Source organism: Belonocnema kinseyi, chromosome 7 (genome assembly GCF_010883055.1).
Source record: "Belonocnema kinseyi isolate 2016_QV_RU_SX_M_011 chromosome 7, B_treatae_v1, whole genome shotgun sequence".
Lineage (NCBI taxonomy): Eukaryota > Metazoa > Arthropoda > Insecta > Hymenoptera > Cynipidae > Belonocnema > Belonocnema kinseyi.
Genome location: NC_046663.1, coordinates 101,317,754 through 101,336,938, shown reverse-complemented (window position 1 = coordinate 101,336,938; position 19,185 = coordinate 101,317,754). Strand labels below are relative to the sequence as shown.

At 30.0% G+C, this 19,185-nt stretch overlaps 1 protein-coding gene across 1 annotated transcript in view; it reads left to right on the top strand.

Annotated features, from left to right (window-relative positions):
* Positions 1-4,786, top strand: part of LOC117176226 (sodium-dependent neutral amino acid transporter B(0)AT3) — a 21,607-nt gene extending 16,821 nt beyond the window's left edge. The window contains exons 10-14 of the mRNA XM_033366364.1: positions 152-354; positions 588-789; positions 952-1,111; positions 1,287-1,550; positions 4,314-4,786. Of these exons, the coding sequence (XP_033222255.1) occupies positions 152-354; positions 588-789; positions 952-1,111; positions 1,287-1,550; positions 4,314-4,509 (1,025 nt within the window). The 3' untranslated portion in view covers positions 4,510-4,786. The remainder of the gene's footprint in view (positions 1-151; positions 355-587; positions 790-951; positions 1,112-1,286; positions 1,551-4,313) is intronic.
* Positions 4,787-19,185: the final 14,399 nt, after the last annotated feature.

Sequence of the window (19,185 nt, the reverse complement as noted above, 5' to 3'; positions counted from 1 at the left end):
CCCCCCCCCCCCTGCGTGATACTTTTTCCATTGGTCTTAGCATGGAGAATGATACATCGGCAGACCCCCACCCTCCCCTGAACGTATCACGTATTTTGTGAATGACCCCTAGCATGCAATGTCATTTAGAAAAATTTACATTTATTCACAGGTTTCAAAGCAACAATGGTTTACGAACAGTGTTTAGCCGACAGAAATGCTACATTACTTAACATTTATGGAAGTCTTGAACGAATTCCAATTGATCCTCCTGATGCTGGTGTCCTACTCAATATTACAAGCATAAACGGCACTTTTAAAAATGAAATAATGCCAGGCTTACCAATCTGTGATCTCGAGAAAGAACTAGACAATGTAAGTAAACATGCACTATATTGCAACGAAATAATATTTAAGTACAAGAGTTTCACATTATATATTGTGCAGAGCCTATAAAACGATGAAAGAATTACTTTTTCTTCGTATTCATATCATCATGTGCAGTAGATTAAATCCGGACGTTCCAAAAAGAACGTTACATTGAATGATATGATATTCAATGTATCAATTAAATATTATATCTAAGCGACTTTTAAAAATCGTTTCAGTCAGCATCTGGTACTGGATTGGCATTCATAATATTTACTGAAGCGATAAATCAGTTTCCGGGAGCTCCGTTTTGGTCAGTGCTATTTTTTCTTATGCTTTTTACTCTCGGTATCGATTCACAGTTCGGAACCCTGGAAGGTGTTGTTACAAGTATCGTCGATTTGAAACTTTTTCCCAATTTGCGAAAGGAAATTCTTACAGGTATAATTCAATACATTATAATAATTAATTTCAAACTATTTATTTTTATTTTCAAAACATGTTGTATTTAGATCATAAGAGAGGATCAACTGACATCTAAAAAATGAAATAAAAAAATTGCCAATGGCAACCTGTGTACAAAAAAAGTTTTCTTTTCCATAGGTGGCATTTGCCTCGTGTGTTGTATAATTTCCATGGCATTCGCTCACGGAGCTGGAAGTTATGTCTTCGTGCTTTTTGACAATTTCAGTGGCAATTTTCCATTGTTAATAATTGCATTCTTCGAATGCATAGCAGTATCTTATGTATACGGTCTTAAAAGGTAAGATAATCATATATTCTTCAAGTACTTTTAGTTTAGATGTTTAATATATTTCTGTCTGCTAATAATAAAACGATAATATTTTTCAAATGTATCTACATTAGTATGAAGGAATTATTAATTATAAATGCGAGCAACACAGTTTTTAAACATTAAATTCAAAATGTGCTTTCAGGTTTGCAGACGACATTGAATTAATGACTGGTAATCGACCAGGCCTTTATTGGTTAATTTGCTGGAAATATCTTAGCCCTCTAGCTATGTTGAGTATTCTAGTAGCATCCATTATCGAAATATTCGTGCAAGGAAGTGGTTATCAAGCTTGGGTGGCCAGTAAAGGCGTTACAGAGAGACAGGATTGGCCTGATTGGGCGATCTGTTTAATAGCCTTCCTCATTCTCGCGTCTGTTCTTTGGATTCCCGTTGTTACCATTTGTAGGTCAGTACCAACAATTTTTTTTAAACGACTAAAAATGATGTACTTGGCTAAACTGATATTAAAAAATCTTCTTATAATAGACTCAATCTAAATTCCTCTCTTCGTTTATCACAATCTGTTCTATTTTATTTTGCAATACAAAACAAAGTTTATTTTGCTTTATCCTAATCATAAGCTAATTTTGTTTTCATCAAAATTTGATCATATTTTGGCACTGCATTGTATATATTTGGTTTTCGGTTTTGGTTCCTTTGGAATCGAACCGAATGGCTATGACAAAGCTACCGGACACGTCCACGGGGTTCGAAACCAATGTCCCCGTACCAAGGGTTTCTGCTAAATGTGTTTACAATAATAATTATTAAAAAGCAGTCACGGACAATTCTCCAGGGATGCTCCTAAAGGAATTAGTCTGAAAGCGGAGGTGTAAAAACCGTGCTGAAAGCTTAATGGCACCTGCTTGAGGTGTCTCAAACCGTGACTCGTCGATACCGGGCGACCTCTCAGAGTATGCAGCATGTGGAGCTCTACAAGTATGGCTAAGCTCTTTTTCCCTATCTGCTCGTGGGAAGAACAATGGTAAACCAAACATAGTTGTAGTAATGGCGTTTCAAGATAATCGAATGGGCAGTGCTCCTGACAATAGATCGGACAACATTGTCAACTACCCTTCAGTTGGAAGAGTCGAACAAGACAGAGTCTATGCGATAAATCATAAGCATCTCAATACTTTCAAGTGGATAGATCGACTCAAGGACGACCTGCTGGAGTGCTGCTATACCAGTATCGCCCCTAAACAAGAAGTTTACATGTCATGAAAAAACGCTCTCGTGTGGGAGAAACACCCAGAGCTCTTACGCTTTTCGCATCAACGCCTGCATCTAGTAGAGGAAGACCGATGCTTCAGCCATTATCAAAAAGAAGTATTAGGTCTAATACTTTTTTTGCGAATAACTATTAGAAATCAAATACTTTTTCGAGAAAAAAGTACTAGATGCTATAGTTACTAATACTTCTTTTTCATAATAATGAACCCAGAAAAGCATCAACATACAGGTTTCCCTTGAACACAAAGATCTGGTTTAATTGGATACAGATCGTTGCAGGATGTCGAGAGAACCTGCACATCAAAAGATGTGTCTGCAAAGACGTAGAATCTTACCAGCGCTAATTATCGATTACCTGGATTAATTACTGGAAAGATTTCAATTCAACCTCCCATAGAATTCGGACAACCAGATTTACTATCTGATCTGGAAAACATCGTGTTAGAACTTCCAACGTCACTGTTCACAGAATTGTCTTTCATAGCGACACAATAAGCCGTATCCTTAATTAAGGATTATCGAAAAATATTCTTAGGAGATTCAAATGGAGTTTGGGTCAAAAAAATTCGCCAAGGTTTATTTAAAATAATGAACTTTTAATGGCATCTCCGAAGACTCTGAGCCAGTCGGCAGAAAGGCTATGTGAAACCTCGGCGCTGAAGAGACCTATAAATACGTGGTCGTGCCACAAAACTGCATTCTGGACGAAAAATTTATAAAGAATACTCTCATATGCAAATAAAACGTCTCATCCAACGTGTTTGATCTTTCAAAACTGTTGACCAGGAACATATTATCTAAAACGAACATGCTTCTTTATTGGAGGTCCTATTGGAGGTGTCAAGCTTTCACTGGTTAGTAGCCTGAAAAGCACCTCTGCGTGCCAAGGAAACGCTAAGAGACTTACGAGGAAAATACAGATGGTGGTCGTACTTGGGTCGTTCCGTGTCCTCAGGGTGCATGAAACTTTTGCCGGATCGTCCTATTGAGTCCATCATAGACTATAACCAACTATCTCACTGTCATGAGACGTGATTACAGCTGAAAATTTTCCACCATTTTTCCGGGAGCTGGTGCAATTTTGTAGAATTCCACCGGCTACCGGTGAAATTCCGCGGTTATCCATATGAGAACGTTTTAAATATTTTTATATATTGATTGGATTTGCGTTCTGTATAGTTTTCTATAGTTTATATTCTATTTATCTTTTAGTAAATTGGATCCAGTTTCATCTTCCTTTATGTTTATTTTAGAAAGTAAGGCTTCATAGAGTAAGAGCAATAAAACAGAACTTATACTTAATGAAGTACCAATTTGAAATTGTTAAGTTTACTACTTTCCGGAATTCGAAAAACTGTTTGAACTTTCATAAGAAATATCAATTTAACATACATTTTTTGGGAATCTTTAGCTATTAAAATATATTATATTAGAAGGCATGAAAATTTTCGATTATCCACTGCATTAGAGAGAGAGGGAGATAATTGTTATTTCTTTATATACAATATAATTGACAGGGAACTTTAATACTGTCCTTTAAATTATTGACGTAATAAGAAAGTAGTGCAAGAAGAGGATGAGGCTTTGTAGTTTAGGTATAGGGTCAGATGTCAAAGGTGAAAAATTATAGGTCAGGCGTGAAAGGTCATACGGCAAGGGTAGAATGGTATATTTCAGTGAGTTAAAGGGCAATTTTTAGAAGTCAGAGGTTAGAGATCAGGGATCAGAATTCAGGGTCTAGGGTCAAAAGCCAAATGTCTAGATAAGATAAATTTTCACTTTGACCTTCGATATAAAACAAATCCTGCAAAATTATCTTTTAATTAAAAAAGTGCTATCTTCTTCTAGAATTTTTAGAGCATTGCTATTATGTAATTGATTCTAATTTCTGATGTTACATTTAAAGTTGTGGTATATTCCTAAATTCTTATTCTAGATACTTTGGAATACTCATAATCGACGACAATGAGAAGGTCTGGTTTCCAGCAGCAGACCTTAAAGAATTCCATGGAATTGTTCCGCATGAAGTGACAGTAGCGGAAACATTGCTCTTCTGCATCAGAAGTGATGGTTCTGAGGGTCTTTGTTGTCCCACAGGTAGTCCTAGTGACGATGACGAGGATATAACCTAGAACTAAATAGTAAGACCTCGAAATCTCGTGCAGGACAAGTTTCACGTGAAAATAATTCGTGATTCGCAATTAACAGTCTATCTTCTAAGCCGTATCGAATATTTCCTTTAAAATAGAAAGGGAAAATAAGTAAGCCAGCTCTGAAATGGGCGAAATCTCATCAATTCGCTTATCCATCTTTTGAAAAGAATCCATGACAAATTCCCACTTTATCCTTTCGCGAAACAAAACTTAATAAATATTTTATGATTAAAAGGGAGCGTTCCTTTAAATTTATATTACAATAATTCATAATCACACAAATAAAATTTCGAAGAATTTAATTTAGTACAATAATTATATTATTATGATATAATGATCAATTTAATTAATTAGGCTTGCATAGTGGGAAATTTCTAATTACTTATCATCAAGGGCGAAGTTATCTGTCAATTAACGTAAATATAAAGTCTTTTAACATTAATATCTAGTGCACTACCACTATTAAAATTTTCTCGAGGTCATACTGTTATAAACGAATCCCGATTTTTCCCGAAGATGCGTAGATTCGCCTATATATAAATTACATAACTCAAATTACAAATATTTCCAGACGTTTAAGAAACGCGAGTCCATTGCGGAAGTTGCTCTGTTGACAGAAATTAATATTCCTCTAATAATTAATACTCAATATGAGAATTCTATGTCTCTTTAATAGTAATCGGTGTTAAAAATTAAAACCTAAAAAATCGAGGTTTGAGAGTTTTCTGTTTTTAAACTCTACACGTTTTCAATGTGGTCCGACTTATAGACCAAAAGTATCAAACTGACTACTTACCTCTTTCATGCAAAACCAATATTAAAAAGAAATGAGATAAAGAATCCTATTTTAATTCTACTTGATATTGGTGGAGTGTCAACAGGGTGAAAAAATGTAATCCTTTCTTCCACCCACGGTACAAGTATTACGCAAACGTTTAATAAAAAATATGGATTATTTAAAACTGCCAAAAGAAAAATAAATATCACACCAATCACAAGCTTTTAATAAGCTTCTTATTTCAGATAAGTTAGTAGAATTTCGTGATTGAAAGGGTTGCAGAGCATATCGTAATTGATTCGATAAACAGATCCAGGGATGTTTCGAAATATTTAAAAACACAATTTGTGGCCTTAAGATCATTATTAATATCAATTTTACAATCAAATATTTTTAATCTACCAAGAATGTTGGATGTAAATTCATAAAAAAAACTGTAGTAAATTGAAAACACAAATTTACATGTATCAGGAATCATTAGGCAATAGAAGAATATTTCGGATCACTGGATCTTTTGTTTTGGTGAAAAATATCGACCCATGTTGAATCTTTATCAAGATGATGAGAGTGAGGAAATTCGCCTTATCCGCTACTCGCACTGAATCCAGCGATTTTATGACGTCTACACGATAACTCATGTGACTTGAAAAATAAATTAGAGAGTGCGAAACGTATTAGAGTTAAGGTTTCGACTGCTTTTTGGATCAAGATTCCTGTTGCCGATACTTTCTGATACTTATACCATGGGGGGGGGGGGGTGTCCATGTTAAATTTAAATGCTTCTAGATAAGTGTATGAGGTAATTATTGTGACTTTCAAATTGTTTTTTACATTTTAAACACAGCAATACCCTTTCAATTTATTCTAGCATTTAGCAGGGATAAAAACTATTTTTTAGCAATCACATTAATAAAATTACACATTTTCCTACCTTGGAAATTATTGTTTTCATTGGATCTAGAAAGTCTAAAGCCTTCTAAATTTAGTACGGACATGAAACTTTGAATGCTCCAGATGTCGGTAAATTACGCTAACATAAATCTTTAGACAAAATGCAGTCTATCCATTAACATATGAAAAAAGGTACTAAGTATTCTGTCATTCTAGCGTTTGCAATACTTATTCGTACGTGATGCTAAAACCTGTGGCATAGCGGTTAATCTAGTTCTAAGACAAGACATTTTATTAATGATTGCAGTATAGTTGCGTGAATTTTACTGCTTAAAAACTTCAGTTACTGATAGATTGTTAGTGCAGCTTGCACGGATTGGTCCTATCACAGCTGAAAATTCAATAAGTCTTTAATATTAACCAACTTCATTTTATTTATATTCTTTTGAATTAGAGTATAAATTGTTTCTGTATATAAATTTATACAACTATAATTTTTCTTCTACATTGATACACTATTTTTATTTTTTGATATATTGATTGATTTTATCAGGGTACAAAGAAAGATTTGAAATTTGTTTGAATTTCTATACAGACTTTGTTATTTGTTTAGAAGATTCTATACACATATCGAGTAGCCAGCCCGAGAAAGTGAAATAAAACTAATTAAGGACGTATTATTAGGATAGGAGCCGTCCATTGGGCTGAGAGGGTTCTTCTTGCTTTTTATTTTGTCTGTTAAGTATTGTTATTAAGATATGCTACTTACTCGCTAGTCGATCTTTTCTAACATGTTCGATTTTTATGCTTATGTTTATATAACCCAAAATTTATTCAAAAGGAAATGTGCTTTGGATTTTTGAAAGTCAAATTTTCGATAATTATTTCATTTCAACCAATTTGAAAAAAAATTTTCTCAGGTTCTATGTAACACTTTTATATAATGAAACTTAGGGAGGGTATTGAATTGTAAGAAATTGAAAATTCAAAGCACTTTAAGGAGGGTCGTACGTGCTTAGTTATTTGAATTTTGTAAAATAAATTTATAATATAATTAAATATAGAGAATCATAATGAAATACCTTTTTTGTGAAAATTTCCGACCCTCTAGCGGGACTAATTTACGAAAAATTTCATTTAAAAATCAGTCTTTACCGGCACAATTAAGGAAGATATTTAAATGAAAAGACGTTGAAAATAAACAATAAATTAACTCTAGATGAAACCATGTTATGTCTCAATGATAACCTACTACGAGCATAAGTCCCATATGAAACTTTTTGTATTTTTAAAAATATTTTAAACCTAAAAATTAAGAAGCTTGGCTTCATAAATTGTTTTACAATTTAAAATTTTTGATAAAAAAAATATTACATTCTTCGGTGGAAAAAATTGAGATGTACTTTCGATTATAGCTGCCACACAAGCGTTTGAATTCGGAAGTAATAAAATTACATGTAATTCAAATTTGGAAGCAATTCTTATTTTAAGATTAAGAAAATTTTTGAAAATTTCAGTAAGGAAGGTAAAAAATTTCTGAATTATAATTTAAAAAATGAAAGTTATAACGCAGGAAAAATGTCCACTAATCTAAATATGAAATTCAAAAATATAAATAGCAAAAAGTGAAAATTTATGTTTCTCTAAATTAATTGATCAAAATTCAAATTTTAATGTAATTAATTATAATATTCAAACAATGTTTTTGCTCTGAAATATTCCAAATTGACATTTTAAGTATAAGCATTACAAGTTAGTAGTAATGTAAAGAAAGCAAGTCTAATTTTAAAGCGTACTAATTGGAAAAACATATAATTGAAAGAAATATAAAATTTGAATAATTTGAAAATGTAGTCCACCAGTATTTCAATAAAAATTTAGTAATAGTCTAGATATGGAAACATCTAAATTAAAAGAAATTCTAATTTGGAAAAGTTCTTAATTTGAACCAATTAAATCCCAAGAAATCCAAATTAAAATAAAAAGAATATAATAAATAATATTTAGTAGCGCAAAAACTTAAATAATTAGGAATTTAAAGAAAAATGTTCTAAAAATTTAAATGAATAATATTTACTACCTACTCTAAACAAAATCTACATCACGAATTTCAAATCTAAATTTGTAGACATTCTCTCTTAACCATAATTAGTAAAAACGTTTACTAAATCATATTTAGAGGGTACAAAATCCAAACTCAAACGTATAAATTAGAGTAAAACAAAATTAAATGGCACGCTAAATTTAAAGCAATTATTATTTGAAATATCAAGTTTTGGGGACTTTTAATTTACGAATCCTGCACTTCTCAAAATACCTAAATTTTAAATCTTAATTTGTTCAAAATAACTGATTGAACAGCAAACAGTCAGTCTCTGATTCAATCCGTTATGATTTAAAGACTGTCTTTGTCGAATTTCACTAATTGGATGAAATCTAAAGAAACTTAGATTATGTTGTTATTTAACTTAAAACATAATTAAATTAATTTTAATAATGCTCCTTTACGTTTTTCTACTGAAATTGAGTAAATTGTTAATAAAAATGAGATTATTTTAAATAATTCGAGAAGCAGTGAGTGATCTATCACTTTGACTTACTTGGATTTAGAGAGTGATAAATAAAATTCGAAGTTTTTTATATCAATACAATTTGATAGCAAATTAAAATTTAGATACTGTTCTATTTTTTTTACATCAGTCGAAATGAAGAAACTTTAGAAGTCGATGAAACGTATCAAGAATATTATGAGGTACAAAATAAGCATATTCTCAATTAAAGAAACTCAAATTTAATGAAAACTGGAAAAGACTTGATACTTGAGACATATTTAAGGAAGTATTATTCAAAATGGAACATTATCTAAATTTAGAATTGTTATAAAAGCTACTTATTGTATAATCATTGGACTTGAGGAGGCAAATAATACTCATATTAAAAAAGGACTAATTTCTGCATTGAAGAAATAATAATTGAGTTGAATCACAACATATCTAGATGTAAAGATGTTTGATTTCCGCTTCAACATCTGTTTTGAACAATGCACCTGAAATTAATATAGAGCGAACAGTAAATGGAAATGATCGATTGGCAAGAACAATAGCCTAATGAGAAATCATGCTGAAAGTAAAATAATAGTGGTAGGAACGAGATTAAAATGTGATCAAGTTGATGGCTATTAACTGATCATTAAATTAAGTTTTTGCCCATATCTACTTGCGTGAAGTGTGCTTTTATTATATGACAAATTTACTATGCGTCTACTATTATTATGGTCATCAAACTACGACAATAAAAATTAGAAACTCTATCCGTATTTGGAAAGGAGATCGTTGACAATAATTAATTGACAATAATTAAAAATTGTTATTATGTGATTAACACTATACACATTAATTTTATCGATAATAATAAACAGAAATCGACAATAATATTTTTATTTGCACAGCATTATTCGCACACTCACACACTGTTTAAAGTTCCTAACTAGGAAAAAATAAAACTTTACTGGAATTTTTGAAGAAAAAGCGAAATATGGATTGAAAGTTCTCACAAAAGTAGATCACTTCTTAATTTGTTTGGATATTAAATTGATTCAATGGAAAATTAAATTGGGAAACTTTCTTCTATTTTAATATAAGAAAAAAGTTACAGTTGCCACGTTATAAATCAATCTCGTTTCATTTCCGGGGGATAAGAAGCACTTAGTCTCTTAATTGTCACTAGCTATTAATAATTTACTAGACAATTTGTCAATAAAAAAGTTTTTGAATTAATTATTAAAATTTAATCAATGCTTTACATATTCAAAATTTGGTTAACTTTTAGTTTTTAAATAAAACTTTCAAATCCGATAAAAATTACACTTTTCTTAGCATTATAAATGAAGTGACCTGCTTTTTTGATCAATCATTTTTAGATAAGAGATAGTGGTTTAATGTACGTTTTATAATATCATTTACCTATTCTGCCGATATAGATGCTGATAGTATATATAATTATTACATAAGTACATGAAGAATTGACTAGTACTTTATTACCGTAATAATAACATGTCATATCACATCCAATTAAACATCATATCAGATTTATTTGTCCTACTTTTTTAAAAAGTTAATTGGATGATTACTACAAATTTTAAAATATCTATTTTAAAACTTAATCTTCTATTCTGTCTTCCTGTCTTTTTACATTTTCTACATTGAAATCATTAATTGGATTGAATTTAAGTTGATGAATCTAAATAAAAATAAAAGTGCAAATATTAATTGTGAAAACGAGAAAAAATGATTGAATTGCAAAATTGCAAAATAGACTGCTTTTCATTGCATAGTGTATTAATTTCTCAATTATTGTAAATAAAAACATGGCTTCTTCATATATAGTAGCCATAAGTAGAGAAAAGTATTTCAATCAAAATAGTATAAAAATCATGATTAGCTCCCTACGCTGATAGAGTAACAATAAAGTACTGAAACCTTAACTGAAATAACTTGAATGATGAATAGTTATATCAACATTATTTATCCTGGATTATATTTTGAATGCAGATTATTTATAATGTTGTAGCATGCAATACAAGTTCATTACAGATTAGGTTGCGATAGAGTTATAAAAGTTTAAATATATAATTAATAGTATATTACATCTCAATTAAGGTTAGGCACATCTTTACCATGGGTACTTCAATGTTCGCAGGACCATGGCTAAAAACCATGGCTGTAGACCAAGGTTTTGCTACTGCATGAAAACCCATGGCATTCCGCAATGGGTTTTCTCGTCATCATGTGAACATTGAATTTCCCGCGTAAAGACGTACAATCCTACGAGTAATGTACGATATTCTGTGAGCGTTAGATAGCACTTTACCGAAATGGTGCGAGAAACCTCCTATGAGGTGAAAGCTTTTTGATAATGATGATAATGACTGACCGAACTTCTATTTTGTTTTCTCCATCTGTCAAATTTCTTAAAAGATAGCTCATATTTTTCCTTAGATTTTTGGTGTACCTAATCTTGCTTCGCTTCTTCCACTTATTTTCTATTAAGGATTGATATTTTGGTTGTTTTCCATGATTCTGAGTGTACGAAAATTAAATTTATAACACTTTGCTACTTAATTTCGTATGGCGCGAGATTTGAAAATAAGTCATTATTATATACATATATATTTCTACAGTAAATTAATGAAATACATTGTGTGTTATTCAGTGGCCATTTGTGAAACAATTTAACTGACTGCGCGCTGGCGTTTGGAACTAATTAACTGTCAGTAGTTGGACGGCAGGGTAAAGAGCTATCTTAACGCTCACTTTTCTGGGTGCATAGTAGGCTCATAATATGGTGGTTTCGAATAAATATACTTTTATTGTATTAATTTTCTAGACACAAACCTCATTTTATTTTGAAGTTATCGCCATTATAATTGTAATAGTTTTCGTGAAAATATCTCCAAAAGACAATAGTATATTTAAAAGAAAGATCCCTGACAAGTACACGATATAGAATTTATATCTCCGTCATATTATTTTCTTGAAATGAAAGAATAAAACTGCGTCAGCGGTATTCCATATTGATCAGAAGAATTTTATTTTTAAAAAACTATAAATTTTACCCAGGCTAAAGATCTTTACGTGAGTTTCCATAGTATCCATTCAGCGATATGCATTATTGATAGTTAATCGTGTCCATCCATAATGAATTTGTAATGATAGACATTGAAAAATAATAGAACGAAATACGAACATCTATACTCTAAAGTGCTATTGTAGTGTATGATTTATCAAGGGAGATTGATATCGATGTAGCTTCTGCATAAATTAAGACGACCTGAAAAATGTTAACATTATATTATAGCATTATAAAACAATTATTATATTACGTATTCGTAAAATTGTACATATATTATATTGTTGTCAGTTGAATGTTACAATAAATACCGTGATGGATACATTCTTGTTTTTTCTACAGAAATTTTCGGTAACCCTAAGGTAAACCGACCATTACTGGGACAACGTAAAAAGTATGTCCAATCTGTGAATGAACCGCTACAAAATTCGCCATTTTTCTTGTTGTACTTCAATACTTTCCGCATAACTTTTATAGCCTTGCAGTAATACAATTTCTTACACTAATAGAAAAAGTAATGTTTATTCACATTTTTAATACGTTTCAGAATAAAATTTATAACTCTTTCAGCGATTTTATTGAATAAGTTATAAATATTTAAGTGTCCCGCGTTAGTACAAATTTTTGTCATAGTGACATACTAAAAATATTATTTATGAGTTTCACGCTTTCAGTTAAATCGTTTATTAATTCTAAAAAGAAACTAAAATTAGTTTATTGCAAACTGCAATTCGAACCTTAAATGTTGCCAACTGCTTAGGTAAGTAAATAAATAGTTACTCCTATATTTAATTCTATGATACAAATTAGTAAGTATGCATTGAAATGTAACATAATGTATTAATATTAAATATTATTAATAGTTATAATATTAATATCATAAATTTACTAGAAATTTCCACAGATTTGTTGGAATTTTTTCCTTTCTTGATTGAAAAATCTTTTTTGATTGATATTTCAACTAATTTAGTCGAAAATTGATCTTTTTGGTTAAAAAATGTATCACTTAAATGACAAATTTAATCTTTCATGAGAAAAAATGCAACTGTTTGGTTGAAAATTAATCTGTTTATGTTAAGGCTTCAACATTTTTAATTGAAATTCGTTTTTTTTTTTAATTAATTGAACTGCTTTCAATTTTTATAAAAACCTTTCTTGGTTGCAATACAAACTATTATTTTATTTGATCAGAATTCACCTTTTTGCTCAAAAGTTCAAATACTCGGGAAAAATTGATACTACTATGTAGCAAGTTCATCATTTTATTTAAAAATTCGACTGTTTGGTTATCAATTATCTTTTTTGTTGAAAAATCATATTTCCGAGTTAACAATATAACCTACTTGTAGAAAACTCTTGTTTTGGCTCAGAATTGCAAGAATTTGGTAGAGAATTAGTGTATTTGTTTAAAAAATAACTTTTTGGTTCAAAATTCATATTTTTGGGTTTGAAATTTATATTATTTTGGTAGCAAATTCAGGAATTTGTTTGAAATATTTTTTTTTAATGAAAACAATTTCTTGGTAGAAAATTCATCTTTTATGATAGAAATTTTATCTTGTTTCCTTACAAGTCGAACTATGTAGGTGAAAATTAATTTTTTTAATGAATTCAACTCTTTTTATTTATAATTCAAACATTTTTTGGTTAAAATATATACTATTCTATTTTTTAATGTTCGTAAAATAGCTATTTTGGATGAAAATTAAAAAAGTGAGCGCATTTTCAAAATTTTTGAAACCACATTTTTTCAAGATTTAAAAATTCTATTTACGGTTATTGATATCACTCAGTGACTAACTTGTAGCCCTTGAAGAAAGAGTAATTTCGTGGTATAATCCATTTTTCATTGGGCTTCTAAAAATTATAGGCGAACTTTTTGTGAAATCGATGGTGGTCGAGTTCTTGGAAGGGAATTCTTTAAACCCTATTTATTATTCATTAAATATGTATTTAGCAGTAAAGTGTGTTTGGAATGATGGGGATTAAATAACTAAGTAGGAAAATGTCGAAAGTGTTGAAGCTTTTCATTGTACAGGTCAAGCATAGTAAGTGCATAGTTGCACGGTGTGGTTCTCATAATATAAGATACCTGTGGTTTTTATAACACTGGCTGCGCGGGGGAAATTGGTTACAAAAGTGTTTGTGACTACTGAAAAAACTAAATGTATCTAAATAGCATTAAATTTATACTTCGGAAACATAGAATGAAGTTTTTCATTAAAAATAATACTTTATTTTGCATTTTATTAGCTATTTCCTGGGGTATCTCATATTATGAGAAAAGTTTGACGAGTTTGGAAAAAGCACTTTTTTACATTTTTTGTATTTTCAGCATAAAAAAATTTTTTCATACAATTTTTTATTTGAGCTTCTTATGATAAACTAAATTTCCTTTAAAATGACCTATATTACTTTTAAATTCAGTACATAGAATTTCGACAATCACGCCAAACAGAGTTGGTATCTCATATTTGGGTACTCTCCTCTATAACTTTTTTCTATAAAACAAATTATCAGAGTTAGAGCATTTTAAAAATAAAATACAAAAATTAAAATGAGCATTTTAAGCCAAATAATGCGTGATATGAAAAAATTCTAAAAAAGAATAACGTTGATTCTTGAAAGCCTTACAAGATTATCATAATAACTTTTTTAATTTGGTCGAAAAATTGAAAATTCAAAATTTGATCGTATCAAAAATAATGAAAAATTCAATTTTTTTTATCAAACTATGCGAGATACGAAAACAAATAAATGAGCTAAAATTGCGCGCCCTGGAAAGATCTACAGATTTTTTATGAATCACTTTTCTATGGAATGCGTAGTTTTTGTTTTTAGTCGTGAAAAACAACATTAAAAATAAAAAAATGAAACATTTTCGTACTAACGACACAAGCTACGAAAAAATGAGACTAAACTTGTTTATACAAAAAAAAAGATACGAATTTTTAATAATTATTTTTTATAGGATGTGCAGATTTTATTTTATGCGTAAAAAACAATAGAAATAAAGAAGTTAATATTTTGACAATAGTTATGGAAAAAATAAACAGACAAGAGTTACTCTCCCAAAAAATGCCCAAAACTCATTGAAATTTTTCATGTATAATTTTTGATAGGTTACGTAGTTTTTGCTTCAGTCTTAAAAAATAACATTCAAAATAAAAAAATTAAGTTTTAAGAAAAAAAGACACAAGGTACGAACTAAAATTAACAGGCAAAAGTTCTTCGCCTGAAAAGATCTATATATTTGTTATTAATCATTTTTAGATAGGTCGAGTAGATTTTCTTTCAATTGTAAAAATTTAGATTAGAAATTAAAAAATTTAATTTTTGGAAATAGTACAGATAAGATGGAAGAGGACATATGATCCTATAGAGGATCCTATACAGGTTCCTGCATAGGACCCTATATATGCTCCTGCATTAGAACTTATGCAGATGCGCAGTAGTTTTTCTTTAATCGAAAAAAAAGATTAAAAATAAAAATATATATATAAAATGAAGGAAAGAAGAATTAGTATGATTGAATTTTTATGTCTATTATGAATTGTAATAATATAAATATATTGAAATGCTACATGTTTGATACAATTTGTGTTTTATTTTGCAATATATGAATAAGCAATCCTAGGCAGAGTTACGTAAAAAATGTGCTATATTTGATGTAAAAGTGTTGTGTATAAGGTAGAAAAATTGACATTTTGGATAAAATCGAGTGCGAAGCACGAGATACGTGATGACAATGTGTTCGTTAAATCCGAATTGGCTTTTAAAAAAGAGAGTTTACAATCACAAAAATTCAGTTGTCGATCCGTTGACCTTTAATTTTAACAGGTCTGTCCACGAATACGGGAGAATTGCAAAGACCGAGCGCGGATGGCGAGAGCCATCAGTCGCGCGCCTTGAGCGCATTCAAAATCGCGAGCGAAGCAAGCCGCGCGCGTAGCGAACGATGAGAATGTGCCTGGGTTCAACTGTTTGTAAGAAAATTGAAGTATTAGATTGAGAATTAACTTTTTTTTGAAAATGTATACTTTCGGGTTCATAATTTTAATCTCTACAATCAAAAATTAAAGTCAGTCAAGAAAAATGATAGCAATTTAAGTTATTGAGATATTAATTTATAGTTGTACGTTTTTATTTAAACATTATTCAAAAGATGAAAAATAAAAAGTTATATTGTAAGCAACATAATAATATGGAGATATGAATTTTATTAAAAAATAAAGAAAAATAAATGTCTTATAATTTATAATAATCTATTCTTCTTTCTTAATGCATTCTATAATTGTATGTAAATTAAATCATTTTATTTTGATAAACCCCATTGGATTTTCCTTGTCCCAGTATTGGCTTCTTGTGTCCCTCTTAATGATATACCTCGAGATTCTTGTCCCACTAATGGGCGATTTGACTAGCTTCAAAAATATGCATTTATATTAATTAACTATAAAATTAATAATGTATTTTTTGTTATAATCAATAAAATAATGTGTCGGCTACTTATTATAACGGTCTTTATACCAAAAATTACAATCCACCATTTCAAAATTGTGTCTATGTAAGTTAGCTTTTCGTAATTGTTCCAGTAATGGTCTGTTTACCTTAGTCTTTTAGAACCAAAGTTTTTGTGGAAGTTGTTTTGTTAATTTTTTACTCTTAGTAACGTTTCAAGCAGGTAATTTTTAAATATAAGTAATGATATGATGTATAGATAAATTGAAAAATGTACGTTGAAAGTAATGAAATCTTTACAATTGTAAATAAAATGAACAATTTTTAGATAATAATAAAATAACAAGTTATTTATCTAGTTAAAGTAACTTTTTTCTTCCATTAAGACAAAACTAAAACGGAAACACATAAAGATTGTACAGGTATTTTGTTATAATTATCGAATACTTTTTTACTCCTTGAATGCAAGGAAATTGTGATTCTTAACTTTCACTCAGCATAATATTCTTTCCAAGAAAGAAATTAACATAAAACTTATGTATATTTTCCACGAAAAAAAGAAAAAATATTTCCATCTACATAAAGTTTCATTTTTCATTATAATTATTGGGCGGAACTAAAATCTAATGAAAAAATGTTAATCCAAGGTTTTTTTCATCTGTCTCTTTTGACAAAAACTTCAATTTTATGGTAAAAGAGAAATAATCATGGCATATTATGACATATTCTTTACTTTTTTGTCACAAATGTTTATTAGAATTTTCAAAATAATTATGGTCATATGAAGACACAAAATGTTATAAACATACTAAATCAATGGGAGTAGATGCACCGTTTAATTGATCAAAATGTCAAAACATCAAAGTACTTGTGTTTTTCTTAAGCCAAAACAAAGAAGTCCGTTTTATTTAATAAATAAATTTTTATTATAATTATTTTAATGAAATATTTGTATTTTCTCTTATTCACTTTAAACTTGTTCGTGTTCTTGGAAAAATAACGAACTTGAAATGGGTGTCATACTTAAGAATAGGAAGGACTAAAAGTGGATAAAATATGAGTATAGTTTTATATTTGATTTATTCAGAAATTTATAGAATTAAATTGTGTATACATACTTTTCTATACGGATCTATTATTATATTTTTTATTTATAATTCAACTCTATTTTCTGTCCAGCTCTGTTTCCTATAATAAATAAAACTTAAAAATGAAAAAATAAAAATTAATAATATAGAAATGGATATCAATCTTAAAAAGGGTATTCAAGATTGAAAGAATTTAATATGGTTCAATCAGATAACGAAACTAACGATATTTCTAGAATTTTAAAGAATTGTCACTAGAAATTTTTAATGATTTTTATTCTTCTCATGGCGTGAATTAGATATTGAAAGTTTCAAAAGCTTCGGGAGTCGAACGAATTTTCTGAAAATTCAAATTAAAGCTCACCCAAAATTTTTTAGAATTCAAAGAAGTCTTTTGGAAAATATCAGGCAATTATGATTTATAGTTTTTAAGTCATACTTGATTAAGGATCTCAGCACTGTCCCGTACATGTACTAGCTCGTCCTGCAATATCAACGTCTGTTTAGCAGCGGACGATTGGTAGGTCAAACCGGCCACTAAAACACGTACGGAACAGCGCTGAGATCTTAAATCAATGGTGATTTTAAAACTATAGAACATAATTGTCTGATATTTTCCAAAAAAACTCCCTTAAATCCTAAAAAAAGTTTAGGTGACCGTTAATTTTAATTTTCTAAAAATTCGTCCGACTCCGGAAGCATTTGAAACTTTCTGTATCTAATTTACGCCATGAGAATAATAATAATCGTCATAAATTTGTTATGAGAATTAATTTCAGTTCTGTAAATACCGTTAGTTTCGTTATATGATGGCACATATTTTCTTAAATTTTTATTACAAAATTTCTATTAGTGTAGAACTCATGGTGAGTTGAACGCAAAAAATTCGTATTTTGCGATTGCAGAAAAAAGTAACATTTTCTTGCTCATTTCGAAAACGAATAAAATCATCACATTTATTTATAGGACTAAAAATATGCGCAATGAAATTTACTATTGAAATATGTTATTAAAAAATTAAAATTTGATCTGAAAAAATATGACCCAGGGGCTACCTACAACGACGGCGTTTCGGGAGTATTCCCTTTTGATCGCCAGCGATTAAATTATTTTTGAGAAAAATAGTGTAGAATTAACAAAAAATAATTCATAGAAATATTTTTAAAATATCAATAAAATGACCTATATACTTCCCGGACTTTCAGTGAATCCGAACCGATTAAGAGGAGGAAGGCTGGGCCAAGAGTTGCAGAGGGCCGATTGGTATTTCGCCACATAAGATCGTAGACAGCAAAAAGGTGGAATGGACCATAGGGCCCTTCTGTCCCTTTATAGCACCAGGGATGGGTGGTATCTATCCAGCGCTTTTACAAAAAGGCATGGATTTCGTCGGCCCTTCACTGGCGAAATTACTCAGGGCAACCATTACTCTAAAACATGTGGCATCGGCATGGAAGGACAGTAGACTGGCCTTCATTACAAAACCTGGGAAGGACGGTTATACTACTGCAACAGATTTTTTACCAATGAACTTAACGTCTTTTATCTTTAAGACACTGCAGAAGCTGGTCGAGATATACACTAATGGAAAAAATTAAAGGTTCAGAAAAATGTTCCGAATTTTTAGTGATTTTTCATAATGCTATATCTCAGTTAAAAATGGTCGTATCAAGAATAAAAAAAAAAAAAAAACATTTTGAATCCTTAAGTTTCTAGTTCTGAGATCTTTTCGCAAAAAATTTCGGAGCTACATGTTACGCGTAATTTTAACAAGTAGTGTGCTTGAGTTTTTTTTGACAATTTAGCTGT